Here is a 14,552-nt window from a genome sequence, read left to right as displayed (position 1 = left end):
ATAAATAAATACGCAAGGAATTTTCTATTCTTATACGATCACGATTATATTTATATGGATACTTGGAGGGGGGTTAGGGAGCCAGAAACATTAACGGTGACGTTAACTCAACCATAAGATTCTTGGTTAATGATTGTATGAGTGACACCGAAGATGTGAAAATATTCACGCAATAACGATGAACAAAAATACAATTGATTTAAGTTAGTTATTCGCCCAAAAGTGGACCAAAAAACGAAGCTGAAGTTGGGAAAAAAGTGATTTTCATCATGCGGTAAGCTATCGTTGCCGTTTTTGTCACTGCCTCGCATGAACCAATAGTTACACTGTAAATGGTGAACTGTACTCTTTTGGCGCCTTCCTCTTGCTGCATGGCGGATAATGGCGGCTGGTCGCCAGGATCACCTTGACACATGGCTTTGGCCCAAGCTAGTGCTTCGACACTGGCCGATCGGATGCAATCGACCCTCCCCAAGGCAAATCGGCGAAGCCCAGCGCTCTCGTAAGTAGCCACCGAAGAACCATGCAGTCTAAAAATTGGTCCAATTGCATAATTGCTATTGAAATATTGGTCTGTTCAGTCACAGGACTCGGTGTTTACATACCTGAAGTAAGTAAGTTGCAAAACTAGCTGGATATAGACGTCCGGACTGACTTTGCAAGACTTTATGAAGTCCTTGTTGTACTCGGTAAAGTGAAAGACGCAGAGGTCAAGGTCTTCGACCATTCTGTTAGAAGCAAATCAAAGAGACCATGTGATTACACACGGGCAGGTAAATTCAGGATAACTATTTTCAAGAATTCGGACTTACGCGTCGAACGAAGTCATCGCATCTCTAATGTCGTTCAAACTTTGCTCGGACAGCCGCCATTCTAGCTTCTCCGGAGCCGGAAGATGACTGGGAATCGTGTTTTCATCTGACGGCGGCATCGCGGCTATCTGGCTCTCGATGTTTTCGATTATTCCAAATACAGCCGGTGCCTCAGCTGCCGAGTGTTCGTAATTCACTCCCCACGCTCCATCCTGACAATGTCAAATTGGGAAGATCGCTATTATAGTTTAGATGACATGTAACGCGTACACACAGTTTTGCGTTCATTGATTCGTTCAGATCGAAAATAACTCAATAATTAATTAGATTTCGAAATTATTTTGAAATTTTTTTTTGTTTTAGGTCTACTTGCGTTGCCTCGATCTGCAGAAGATCGCGACGAGTGGACTTCAACAAAACCGTACGGATTGGATTACGTGAGTATATTACACATCGAGCGATTCACATTTGGAGGAATTCATTAGTCTATACAGTCCCTAATTATTTTCAGGTTTCACCATGATTGAAAAATACAATTGCTGACGGCTATTTATGTATTACAGCAAAAAGTTCTGCGGTAACTCAGTATTCGTGTCTGCATGCATGGTACAGTTAAGCCCGAGGGCTTCTCTTTGTCTACTCATGTCTGCAGGCCAAATTGCAAGGGCTTGGCAAGTTTTTTTTTAAATATACGCGTCATTCGTGTCAAGGTAACCATTATATATATACTTGCCTGATAGGTTAAGCGGTAAAAAACTATCTACTCACCTTCCCCAAGAAGAATTGTAGCGTTTTGTCGTACCAACGATTGGCCCCCAGGTGTCTTGAGCCTCCGCCATGCAATGCGTGATGGAATAGGTTCGTTTCATCTCTGTCACCGATCCAGTGTCCGACCTCTCTTTTTTTACCAATTGAGTCATTGAACGTGGTGGGAAGCACGTCATCGTCGAGACAAATGATGCACAAGCAGCGCTCCAGCAGCTCCAGATTATGTCTGTTTGTATCGTCTGCGAAAATATTTCAATTTGAACTCAATTAATCATATAAGTTAAACAAAACAGTCTGTCTCAATTCCGAAACAGATTTGCTCGCTATGTTATTCCTGGATTTGATCGATTCGGATGATATTTTGTTGAAAAATTAAGTACCGGGTGAAAAAAAAGAAAGAATACGTGAAGATGTGGCAAATACGTAATTTTATCAATTTCCGTGACGTTTGGTAAGCAACGTTTTATGGTAGCTAATAACTATGTGTTTTACATCTTTCTGCGATTACATTTATAGGCAGGTCTCACAAATTGAAACCACTTGAAAATCATTAAATTCAAATACCGTTCGGTTGAGAAATAAATTAGTAGATATTATTAGCTGATAAATTAGTCGTGGTAAAAAAATTTCGACTTCAAAATTGCAATCTACCGAGTTTGGAGAAAGTATAATACAGCTAATGCCGTGTAAAAAGTAATATTAATCACACTTATATAACCATATACTACGTAAAGAAATTATAATAATTTTTGAAACTTTTCAAAATCAAATTAGAAATTATTATATATATGTACACACATATAGGTATACTAATTCCCGCACATGTATTCGAAAAGGGTCGTCAACGCTAACTTGTTATTGCATTAGTGATTCGATTTAACCAATGGTCTAGGATTTCGTTAGGGTAGCTTGGGTTAGGTCGGGTTATGGGTGAGGGAGTTAATGAAAGTTATTACGAATATCGGTAGGAAAGAGGACGGAAAGATAATTATGAGACACGATGCAAGCGGGGGTTGCAGAAGCCACGTACCGGGTGAACAGCCTCGCAACGATAAAATCTACCAAATCGCAAGTTATTCAATGTACAGAAAAGAAGAAAAAACATTCCAGACCGATGGAGAAAATGACCTCCTCTAGACAACGAGAATTGCTATCTCAAAATGCGATTGGGAAAGACGCTATCTTAAGTATGAATTTTGGTATTTGAAATTAAGTTGGCAACATATATTAATTCAAAAATTAGCATTTACCATCGAGAAAATTTGACTAGTCGAATTGAAGAATCATTTTAGTTCAGGCTAAACTGCATTTACGTTATAGGCACGGAAAAGAGAAGAATGCGAACATCTTTGAAAAACTATTGTGAGACCATTAATATTGATTGAATTAACTGAAAATGGATTCTTTGTCAAGAAAGTTGTATGCAAAATATTTTGTTACTTTGAGAAAAATTTGCCTTGATTTTTTTTGTGACTTTCATTCGACGAAAAAACAGGACAAATTCGATACTTCGAAGTCCAAATGGACCAGAAAAATGCTTCGGATCACCGTGACTTAGCAGTAAGAAATATCCTAGAAACATTGGAATGGACTCCAATTATCGTTGGTTCGCATCGTCAAGGTTGTACCATTTATCCAAATTTTTGAATTCACGTTGAGTGCAGTGCAGTCTTGCCAACCTAATTTTTGTAAAAGTGAATGGATACTCCAGCCAGCATATTTTCCAATCACATTTTGAGACAGCATGTTACGTCTCTGATACGTCAAAAGAGATACCAACTTTTGGCCAATTCCTCCCTTGCGGCTGCCCAAACGGGCCTTCTTGCTGCTGTCAATACTCCAACCGGTGGCGTTCTTGGGTCAGCGGGTATTTCCATTATTTTCAAAATTTGTTGGGTCAATTCTGCCTCCGTAAGACGACCTCTGTCCGAAGCCCTTACTGGAACGCTGTAAAACTACGAGGAAGAAGCGTGGTGGTTGAAATACATAACGTACTAAATTTTAATGGAATGTTTTAGAATTGGCTCTTCGTTTGAAAACAAAAAATTCAATTTTTCTGTACCGCATAAAAAAGAGAAACACAAAACAGTCAGGTTACATTATTTTTCTTGTCCCGCAAAGAATATAATTGCGGTTATATACAAGTTACATTAATTGATGACGTCATTTTGTTGTATTTTTCCATTCTCTTAATATATGCTTCAATTCTTTTCACACAGACTCTGCAATTGACTTTTGATCTGTATAAATAACGTAGGCCGAAATATTTCGAGACGATTCAAATTCGACAATATCATGAGTGTTGATTAAATACATCCGATACTTTTCGTGTTTTCGGTTTATTCACATCACAGGTGAATATATACGAAAAAAGTTCTTTCAATTATGATAAAACGCAATTATTTTCCTCTCCAGCCACTGTCCAACTTATTATAGGCGAAACTTTATAGAACAGAGAAGCCAAGGTGATGTTGAGTTTCTTCACTATGCGCTGGATCGTGGAGAGATACTAAAAAAAAATACGGCTATTTAATTAGCTCGCGACTTGACTTGACTTCAACGAAACTATAAGACCGAGAATAGCTGGCGCGCTTAAGGCTTCAAACTTGGCTCTGATAATCTCGTATTTCATATTCCGCCGGCATTATTTCCTCTTAGGTACCCAAAGTGCTCAATATGCATTTACTTGTATTGCATCGAGCAAGGAGTTTCCAATTTTCTGTTTGAATTAATTAAACTTATTATCGGGTAACCTACCTGATTGTGATTTACAACGATGACGTGGTTACCGGATGATGTTCTGTCCAGTATCAACTGCTCATCCAATTCTTTTCCTGGACGGCGATATTTGCTGAAGAGTTTGTAATGCTGCACCATGCACAACGGTTGTCCGGGTTTTCCATCGGTTGATCTCAGTCGCTCTACCGGCAATTCGTCCCTATTCGTCGTTTCAGAAAAGCACAACGATTCATCAACGATTCGCAAAACTTAGTGATAATAAAATTCATATCGAGTGAATGCATTGTGAATAGAAAGATACGAGACATTAAGGTGCTTATAAAGACACGTTGTACACCTCGAAAACGCGGGGATGCAAAACTCCTACACCGCTTAAGCGATCAGAGTGAAACTTGGGCAATTAATGCCTTATTTTGGCAAAAAGTGGAGCGTTTTTTTGCTTTTTCAAAATTTGGAAAAAATTTTAAAGATTGGTTACCACCCACAGAAATTGGCCGAATTTTCACAGTTGCACTGAATGGGTCGAACTATCTGGTATGATGTCACTCGGCAGTGTTAAAACACACATTTTGAGCCCAGTCCCATGAGGTTTGATGGTGAAATGACGAAATGGCAGCTGATCTGCTTTTTGATTATGAAGAACACCGAAATCTCATTTTAGCGACATTTGTTACCGACCTTTCATACATGCCGGTAATTCTTTACTGACATTACACGCATACATTACCGGCATGCGCGTAAGGTCGGTAAAAAATGTCACCAAAATGAGATTTCAGTGTTCTTCATAATCGAAAACCAGATCACCTGCCATTTCGTCATTTCACCATCAAATCTCATGGGTCTGAGCTCAAAATGTGTGTTTCATCAACGCTGAGTGGTATCATACAGGATAGTTCGATCCATTCAATGCAACTGTGAAAATTCGGCCAATTTCTGTGGGTGGTAACCAATCTGTAAATTTTTTTTCAAAATTTTGAAAAAGTAAAAAGACGCTCCACTTTTTGCCAAAATAAGGCATTACCTGTCCAAGTTTCACTCTGATCGCTTGAGCGGTATAGGAATTCTGCATCCCCGCGTTTTCGAGGTGTACAACATGTCTTTATAAGCACCTTAAAGTCATCGCAAAAATTGTAGATTTCTATTTCGTAAGTATCGATTTCTTGATATTTGTTATGTACGCCGCACAGTTTAAACAACTTGAATTTGCACAGATTACACAGTGATTCGCAAACATTCTTTATCCACTGAACATGTTTTATTAGCATTTCAGTGACTCGAAAAATTAGCCGTCATTGCACTCGTTTTAAAGGTTCTTCAATTCTGCTGTCGTAACTACACATAATTCTCATTACAGGGATTAATCTTGAATTACGATATCCGCTTGTATAATATTGAAATCAGACAGTCGAAGTTAACGACTGGCTTCAAACTGCAGATTGCGTTAGATAGATGCTCGATTTTTTCCATTTTCTTCGGTTGCCCCTCCGGCGTAAGCTCGTCTCGTGTTTCTCCGCGCCAGTAATCGAAATCTTCGCGAGACGAGGGTGACGAGTTTCCGAATCCCACCTCGTCGTTTTTCTCACCCCACATACCAGCCACCGCCAAAAGATTCGAGAGTCTGTTCGTGAACTTTCACCGAATGCTAACAAGTTTTATCTCTTCGACAAGTGTTTATGAACGGCTCGGAATTTAAACTAGAAGTTCAAATTAGATCACACAATCCTACATTAAAAAAAAAAAACGAATTTGAAATTGTTCAATTCTTCGCCTCATCTTGTACTGCGTTGAATCTATCAAAGCATTACGTGATTCCGGACAAAGCAATTAAGGAGGCTTCTCGCAATTCTCGAGACTTGCTATTGCAGTACTTCTGTTCGAATCGGTGAGAACATAATTGTGTAATCTATCTTTCTGGGCCAGTAACTTCCTCGTACGAAGAATCTCTCCAACGAAGAATGAGAGGACAACTGATAGATACGGTAGTTGTACCTATCCATGGGATAAAATATCCCAGCATCATGGACGCAGACTGTAAATGTGGCGAGCATAGGATGAAGGCGATTTACTGCAGGGTACAGAGTATACAGTAAAATTTTACATGATTCTCTACCCGAGACACACGATCAGAGATGTTCCTTTCTCTTACGGCGCAGTTTAAGTCGTAAATTCCTTTACCAATTAACATCGGGTCAATGTGAAAGATTTCTTTATATCAACTTTATAGTCAAGTTCAAGTCATTCCAGTCTCTATAATGATATATGACATATATGTTGTACATCGCGAGTATAAGTCGTATAACTCATAATCCGATTCTCTCTTTCAGGTGACCAAGAAACACGTGTCATAAATTTAATCAAACTTCATCTCCCAAAGTATACGTAAGCAGGTATAAATTTCATGCACTTGTTCCGATACACAATCATACACATGATGAACTGACGTGAGCTTGAATGACAAGAAACAGGTTTTGCACATCAGCCAATGGAACGCTGGATACTTTTTTCTGCGAGAGAATTTCATTCCTTTAAAATCTGTAAACTTACCTGTCCGCTAGTTCTTGATAGTCGAATAGTCCGTTTAAAAATCTGGCTAAAAAGCAGGCAGCTTCTCTTTGGTTTGAGAATTTCTTCGGCTGAAGAACCAGTCCAGGGTTACTGTTGATGGGCAGTGGCAGAGGAACGGAGAGGTACATATCTTTGAGCCAGAAATCTGTTGCCTGCAATAAAATTAATGGATGAAAAAAACGGTGCAGTTTTACTACTTTTTTATTCATGAATTCATATCCACGTGACAACCGTTATTTTATACGACTACTGAGTGACGAAATCGGTCACCGAATACCTGTCGTCGGCTTGTTCGTCAAACGATGCTGCGATTCATCCGTACACATGAAAATATTCACGGTGTATGATTTCTCCGATTTGTGATTTTACGCATTGCGTGCGCGTAATGTGAGGCGAGTAATTCTCACTTTCACGTGTATCTTTCACTCGAGTGTGTCTTTCACATCGTGTCTCGTACAGTGAACAGGAAGTACGAAGCTTACGATTAGGGAAGAAGCATCAGCTTCGATTTTTTGTAAAAATTGACCCTACGATAGTGGAATTCCATTCAATATTGCTTTTTTTTTACTTTAATGCCTCTTGATTCATATTCTCTCTACTATTCGCCAGTCTGCTTATAATATTCCAGAAAGTTTTAATGTCTTATAAAAATAAGGAGGCAAATAATGGAATACCGATGTTTATTTGGGCTCATTGGAAGTCAGCGTGCAGTATTCTGGTTATAATTGTTAGGGTTTAAACCCTTTCAAAAGCATAAGATCTACTATATATAGACATGATAAAACATTGTTTTAACAAAGCAACGGAAGTAATTTTATCAAAAACAATATTCTCGATTGATAAGATTATAAAGACTTCCTTCCAGAAGAGTTATAAACACTAATAGGTGACATCGAATCAAAATAGTCTTCGAATTTTGCATATAATACATATGAAAGTCAAAATTTTGTACAAATATGCAATGATTTTCTTCAAGATGTTGAAAAACCGAGTTTTCAGAAAATAATCGTGGCTCGAATTTTCCCAAAATTCACGCACATCAGTCAACTGAAATATTATGGAATTGTGTTTATTTCCAGTTCGAAGTGTACAAGAACCGCCGAATACTGCAGGGTATCACTCTTGGCAATCGATAGTTATTACGTCCCAGCATTTGGGTCACCGTAAAGTTCTATACATATGTCGAACGACGTTATAACTCTCGTTAAAGAAGTTAAAATACCTCCGCGAATTTCCGTAAGCTAAGATGATATAAGTTTAATATATGCACATAATTAATACAGATAATTATAAGGTTATGTAATTATTAATGTTCGACGAGAAGCTCAATCGTAAGGAAATAGCCATAATTATTTTCGCACTTCTTTTAATTAATTTACTAATTTTAAGGATTAACATTAATCCTTACAGCGATCCTTTGGCGGAGAAATCATTGACAAAAAAAGACAAATTCTGAATCCATGAAATTTCTCTGTCGTCAGAGTTACGAAATTCAAAAAAAAAAAAAAAAAAAGAAAAGAAAATACGCTTCTGCCCCTAAGAACACACGACTAGAGTGTCGAGCTCTTTAACATAATTATTTATCGTCATTGCGTTTGGGTAAGCAGTTACATTATGGGTCGTTATAAACCGATTACACTTTCTCTGAGTTCAATAAGCAGACTCCGCAAAATCGGACAATTGTTATTCGACCAAATCTTCGACGACGCGATGCATATTCCTTTGATACTTGAAACATCAATTCTACATGGCTGATAAATTCTTGTCCCTAATTTTTGCGCCGTAGGAACGGAGATGTACAATTTACATCTGCAAACTGTGAATACATCTTCACGTACTTCGACGCTTAAATTTGTCCATACTCGTCAAAATCCCCGCGCTCTCTTTCTCTGTCCAAAGAAGGTAAGTAAAATTTGAGAACGAGCTTGAATTAAGGGGGGACTTGAGACAGGGTAGGCAATCGCAAGTTATTCTGGACGGCCTTTGATCCCCTCAAATCTACCAGCCATACCGTAATTGAGTTATTTCAGGGTCTCAGTTTGACAGCTGGTTCAAGGAAAGTGGCCACGTTTTCTCAGATTAAAATAGTTAAGAATATTTCTCAGTTAAAGCAACGAGGATGAAGGATTCGAGTAAGGGGCTCTCGAACATCCGCGAATGCAGTTAGAAGTTAAGGATTAAAGTTTTCAGACTTGAAGCCAGCAGAATTCTCTACACCTGTTCAGAGGATTCCGCATTCAATCCACGCTGCACTGTGCGAATGTGTAGGTCACACGGGAATCTGTAAAGGATCCGCGCATCACGTTGGCTGCATTAATAATACTTTGATTACAGGGTCATTAAGGTTCTCATGCAGGGTATAAGGGGTCGTTGGACGCGAAATTGCAGGCATTTCTTCACTTCATTGCACAGACTCACGTTCTCGTCCCTCTTACTTAAGAATTGTACGAGTATATATATGCTGAAATTTAATCTATTACGCCGAATTTACACGACTCGTGATAAAAGGATATAATCAATTGCGAACTGAATCCAGCGTGAATTCTGATAAATCGAAGTCCAGTATTTCATTCTATATTGCTATTAGAATTTCTGTCAATTATATGTTGCGTGCTTCTATTCATCTATACCGCTGTGTTGAGAATTTTATAACGTTTCATCATGCATTGCCGTTGTAATTTTGTATTTACCGCTGCAGCTAAAACTGAGATATTCAAAGGTCGAACCATTTCACGATGTGTTTCTAAGAAGTATTTTGACATTTGTGTCAGATTCCATCAGTGAACGGAGAACCGGATGGCATTTCTGACCAGATTTTTGAGGACCTAAGTAAAAAACCTTAGATAAACCTAGAATCATTTATTCGCACGTATGATATTGTCCCTGAGTACTGAGCCTATTTTTTATGCAGTCAGGCAATGATCGTGTTTATGCCAACACACGCTTCGCTGCTTGTACCGAAAGAAGTTTAATTACGACACGTTCTATCGGTAATTTTTACATCCTTCACACTCAGGATGTTAATTAATTGTGAAATCGTGTCGTAATCAATAAATTAAATTTCACGGTGTTTCGGATGTCTCTCATAAAATTTGGATTTTTTCATTTTGCTTACGTTGTCTTGACGTAATAATTCGATCTCAGAAGATAGAAAATATTTCTAAAGAATTTATGAATTTGTTTACTACAATGCATTTACCCTTGGCAACCCTTAACAAGCTTAACAAGTTTTTGGACAAAATATGAGCGTTCTACGTAACGTGAAAGATCGCGTCAGTTGATTTTTCCCTTTTTTACATTTGATTAAATTTTGTAAGTATCGTGAATATAATTTTTTTTATTGCTGACATTATTCGCAATATCAGTTCACGCACAACAAAGAACAAGCTTGTAATATTGAGTCTCCAGTTGATGTTTGAAAAGTGTATCTGACGACTTCTTCATTATTAATTCAATATGAATTTTTAATTTAGGAGAATAAGATTCTCGGTTTATATATTGTTGTATTATGGATCGTGATTTTTAGGTTGAATATAAATGTCGGGAGAGAAATAATAATTGACGTGCCACAACGTGTTTCTTCACAAATTCGAAAAAAAAATGTGAAAGAAAGTGAAAAATCAAATGAACGCGATCTTCCACATAACGTAAAACGCTCATCTCTTGAGAGAATATCTCCTTTAACGTAAACAAACTTTTTAGGGGGTTCGACGGTGCAAAATCGTAATTCTTTTTTTTTTTAACACCCTAGTTTTTACGTTTCCTAATTTAATTGTCGGGTTAATCAGAGCGCAGCTTGTACGACATTCTTCGCGTAATCTTGCCCATCGCGATTTGCTAAATGACAACCTCTTGTTCACGTAAATCAAGGAAATAAAAAAAAGAAGGTGATTAAATTATAATGTCAACAAATTTCCGATGTAAAATATTTTCCGAGACATTCTTCATTACGATTTAAAATAAATATAAAATGAAATCGATGACTGTTACACTTTTTGAAATAACGAATTAAATATGTAGTTACGAAAATTGAAACAGTTCTACATCGAGCAGGATTATTCAGAGCGCAATTCGCGGTATGCAAGAGAAGAGATTAATGTTACAGTTAAGTGGGAGAAACGGGAGTCCTTGTCGAGGATCAGAGGGGATCCTTGGGAAAGGAATATGAAACGGAATCGGGAGGCAAGTTGTGGGTGGTTTGACAGAAACGCGTTGCAAATCGGGTCTTAACATTCGTGTACATAACAGATATGGCGGACATGCTGATCGTTTCGTGTGAAATACGAGAGTAGAATTTCCAATTGTGCTTACTCTACAGTCCTTAACTAATTTAATTTTTTTACCGTAACCAAAAAATACAGCTCTCGGTACAAAATGAAATTTAGTTTTGAAGCTCTAACCAGAAAGTCTAGGAATGTTATTATTCTTTTCAGTTATGGTAACCCATGTAATATTTTTATGTAATTTATAATAAATTGATACTCAGGCATTATTTAAAAGGAAAAATGTGGGGAACGGTACAAACAGAATCAACGTTGCAATAACTATAGAAAAAGTAGAACATATTGACAGTTATTATTAGATTAGGGGAGGGTGGGGTAAAGTGGCCCGCTTAAGAAAATATATAATGCCTAAGATCAGAATAAAATGTTTAGTTTTTATATGAACAATTGTATTAAATTATTATCTAGCTTTCTCAAAAAAAATTAATCATAAATTCAAGTTCAGAAAATTATTTGACTTTGACGAGTTGAGAGTGAAGCACAACTTCAAACGTTTCGCGTTATGAGGTCTGCAATTACTCGAGTAAGTGATTTCCGAATATTTTATATTTAATAAAAAGTTGAGTTGGTTAATTTTATCTCTTGTTATTTAAAAAATATCAGAGGGCCCAATATTTCAGATATCAAAAATTTTAAGGTTGCCACTTTGCCCCACCCTCCCCTATATCATATTTTCCTGTAACTTCAACAATATTTAAACCGTTATTGTAATAATACTCATTTAACTATATTTTTATGAGAACTTTAAGAAATTACATTTTTCTCGGTGTGTTTTTTTTTTTTTTTTTTAGCTTATTGCCTATCGATGCGAGTGCTTCCAGTCAACGTCGAGAGAGAAAGAAAAAGTTTGTATCACGTAAAGCGATCGCCGATCGTCCGCCTGTCGGAAAGTTTCATCCGAAGCCTGGCGCAGAGTAATTTTCGTTTTAACTGCCGCAAACGCGTCGTAACGACCCTGGTCATGAATGGTTTCTCTGCAAACTCGCGTAAAAATAGTACATGGCCTAGGTGCTAAGGAAAGTGTGTACAGACAGTCGCTCAGCACTGGCTTGAAATTTTTAGGGAACAGTTGCAACAAATACATGGATTTGAATTCACATTTCTTTGGAATTTATAAGACGCGTTTAATTGGTTTAAATAATAATATCATTAGATGGATGGCTGGATCATAAAGTTGGATCATAAAAAGAACTTTCTGTTCGATAAAAACAGCGAGTTTGGTGAAAGAAACGTTTTTTTTTTCAATTTAAATAAATGCGGTTTCTCGTGATTAAATAGGATATTGAATATTGTTCCGACCACTTTTTTGTTGAATCAAATGACATTTCTTCGAATAACAAAGAATATTTCATTCGTCATGTTTGATCGTTGCATTTGATAAATTGAAGAAATTCTTTCCAAATGGGTATAATAGAGTAAAACATAAAACGGCGAACACACGTCAAAAGAACTGAGTTTTATAGATATACTAGCAATCCCGACTACATGATGCTGTGGCTCTGCTGAAAATAATGGTCTGCGCAAAAACGTAAACACTGTGGAACACGTGTGAAGTGGAATCATTGAAACGTTTGAAATTGAAACACGGCCCGATCTATTTAATACTTACATAACCTAGATAAAAAGCGATGTTCAAGGGTGGTGCTAGATGCTTAATACAGATGTCAATCGATTGACTCACACCGCCATCTACTGAAAACTTATGGAACTTGTAAATGAATTACATCCCTTTGTCCAATAAAAACTCCTTTTTGCAATAAAAAATATCGAGGGTCACTTATCGGGATAAAAACTATGCTATCTCTCAAGTTGGACCAAACAATACACATTTACAAAATTTCATTGAAATCGGTCGAGCGGTTTCGGATATTAGCGTGGACAAACATCGACATATAAAGATGCGAAGGTAGAGATGAAGAGAATATACAACCCTCTTCAATAAGCATATATTTTTTAACGCCAGATGGCGTCGTGTGATATTTTGACTTCCTGCAGCTAAGTGTGATTGGCTGCAAAGCCAAGTACGAGGGGTAATCATTTATCGGTTACACGATTAAACGTCTCTCGGGACATGCGGGGCGTCGCGTCGGTGGAATCGCGTTTCTGAAAGACCGCAGAAGTCCGTGTACCGTATCGATCGGGTTGAGGTAATCGGATCGTTTGCCAGAATTTGGATTTCAAACGTGACAGTCAATGTCGACACTCGCGAGTGCGACTGGCTGTACGTTTCGACGATTTATTATCATTCTCTGGGACAGGATGACGCTAACGAAGGTAAATTTAAACACTGCCACAGCTTCTTTGTTCGCACACCAAAATCCTCCGCCATATTGGAACCGATAGGTTGTCCTCAGCAAAAAAATGTTGACACAATTTTCGGCCATAATAATGAGACCCGCGTTTCGGTGTTTCACGAAACAGGCATTAGTTAGCGAGAAAAAAATTTCAAATTTAGAACGCTTTTCAGTAAATATCGGAAACAAGTTTTGTATATTTTCTTCCTCACCAGCAGGTTTCCGTGCAGTGAAACACCGAAACACGAGTCTCTTTATATTGGCCCAAAAGTGTGTTAAGAACTTAATTCTGGTTGAAATCAGCTTGTCTTATTGCTTGGCCTCTCCTTTTAAGTTACTAGTTTTTTTATACGTTTTTGATTAATCTTTTCTACACGTCTCCTTGTTAGTCTGAAACTATTGCAGGATCGAAGATTCAGGGCCGGTTGTCGAACGTCACCTTTAAGGTTCTTTCTGTTGGTCGAAGTTTTGCCGTGCAGCCAGGAACGCGTCGTGAAATATTTAGCAGTCTGGTTTCACGCCCTTCCCTGTGCTCAAGGAAAGGTCAAAGTGTTCCTACGTAGGCTTTATTTAGACTGCTGGGGGTGCGTGGAACGCCGGTTTAAGGCCTTCGACGTAATGCTCCTGGCGCGATTTTATCTCGATTCTCAAATTTCTAATATTATTAATTAAAATCAGGTAGCTTGTAGTTATTTTACAAGAAACAACAACGTATCGATCACGTAGACACGTCTTTCTGAAACTCATCTTATTCTATTCATTTTGTTATAATCTTTGCTCTATATTCATGAATAATTACATATACCAAGTTTCATTTTATAGAGCAAGGAATCCTAGCAGGTAAAATTTAAAATGATTATCAATTTTTAATCTTATGAAATTGAGTTGTTTTGCCCAGAAACTATCGTTTGGTTATTGCTATCGAATTTTCAACAAGTGCTGATAATCGATACATTAAAACGGAATTTGGAGAGTCCGAACGTGAATTCACATATTATCATATTCTTGAATTAGTTTCACAATTCGAAGCTTTTCTGAAACCAACGTGAATGATTTCAATATTTACCTTATTTTGCGAAGTTAACTCATAA

The 14,552-nt window shown here is 37.6% G+C and overlaps 1 protein-coding gene across 2 annotated transcripts in view; it reads right to left on the bottom strand.

The window, feature by feature from the left end:
- The window catches only part of LOC124406446 (choline O-acetyltransferase), a 56,231-nt gene that overhangs the window by 2,929 nt on the left and 38,750 nt on the right, over positions 1 to 14,552 (bottom strand). Inside the window, exons 4-10 of one of the 2 annotated variants that reach the window (XM_046881855.1) lie at positions 6,864 to 7,036; positions 4,338 to 4,518; positions 3,361 to 3,535; positions 1,581 to 1,819; positions 813 to 1,024; positions 606 to 728; positions 347 to 530 (exon numbers count right to left, since the gene is read on the bottom strand). In XM_046881855.1, coding sequence (XP_046737811.1) covers positions 347 to 530; positions 606 to 728; positions 813 to 1,024; positions 1,581 to 1,819; positions 3,361 to 3,535; positions 4,338 to 4,518; positions 6,864 to 7,036 — 1,287 coding nt within the window. Of the gene's footprint in view, positions 1 to 325; positions 531 to 605; positions 729 to 812; positions 1,025 to 1,580; positions 1,820 to 3,360; positions 3,536 to 4,337; positions 4,519 to 6,863; positions 7,037 to 14,552 lie in introns of both variants that reach the window. The other variant, XM_046881854.1, reaches the window with a different exon arrangement.

Source organism: Diprion similis, chromosome 6 (assembly GCF_021155765.1).
Source record: "Diprion similis isolate iyDipSimi1 chromosome 6, iyDipSimi1.1, whole genome shotgun sequence".
Lineage (NCBI taxonomy): Eukaryota > Metazoa > Arthropoda > Insecta > Hymenoptera > Diprionidae > Diprion > Diprion similis.
This window is presented reverse-complemented; position numbering and strand designations above follow the sequence as displayed.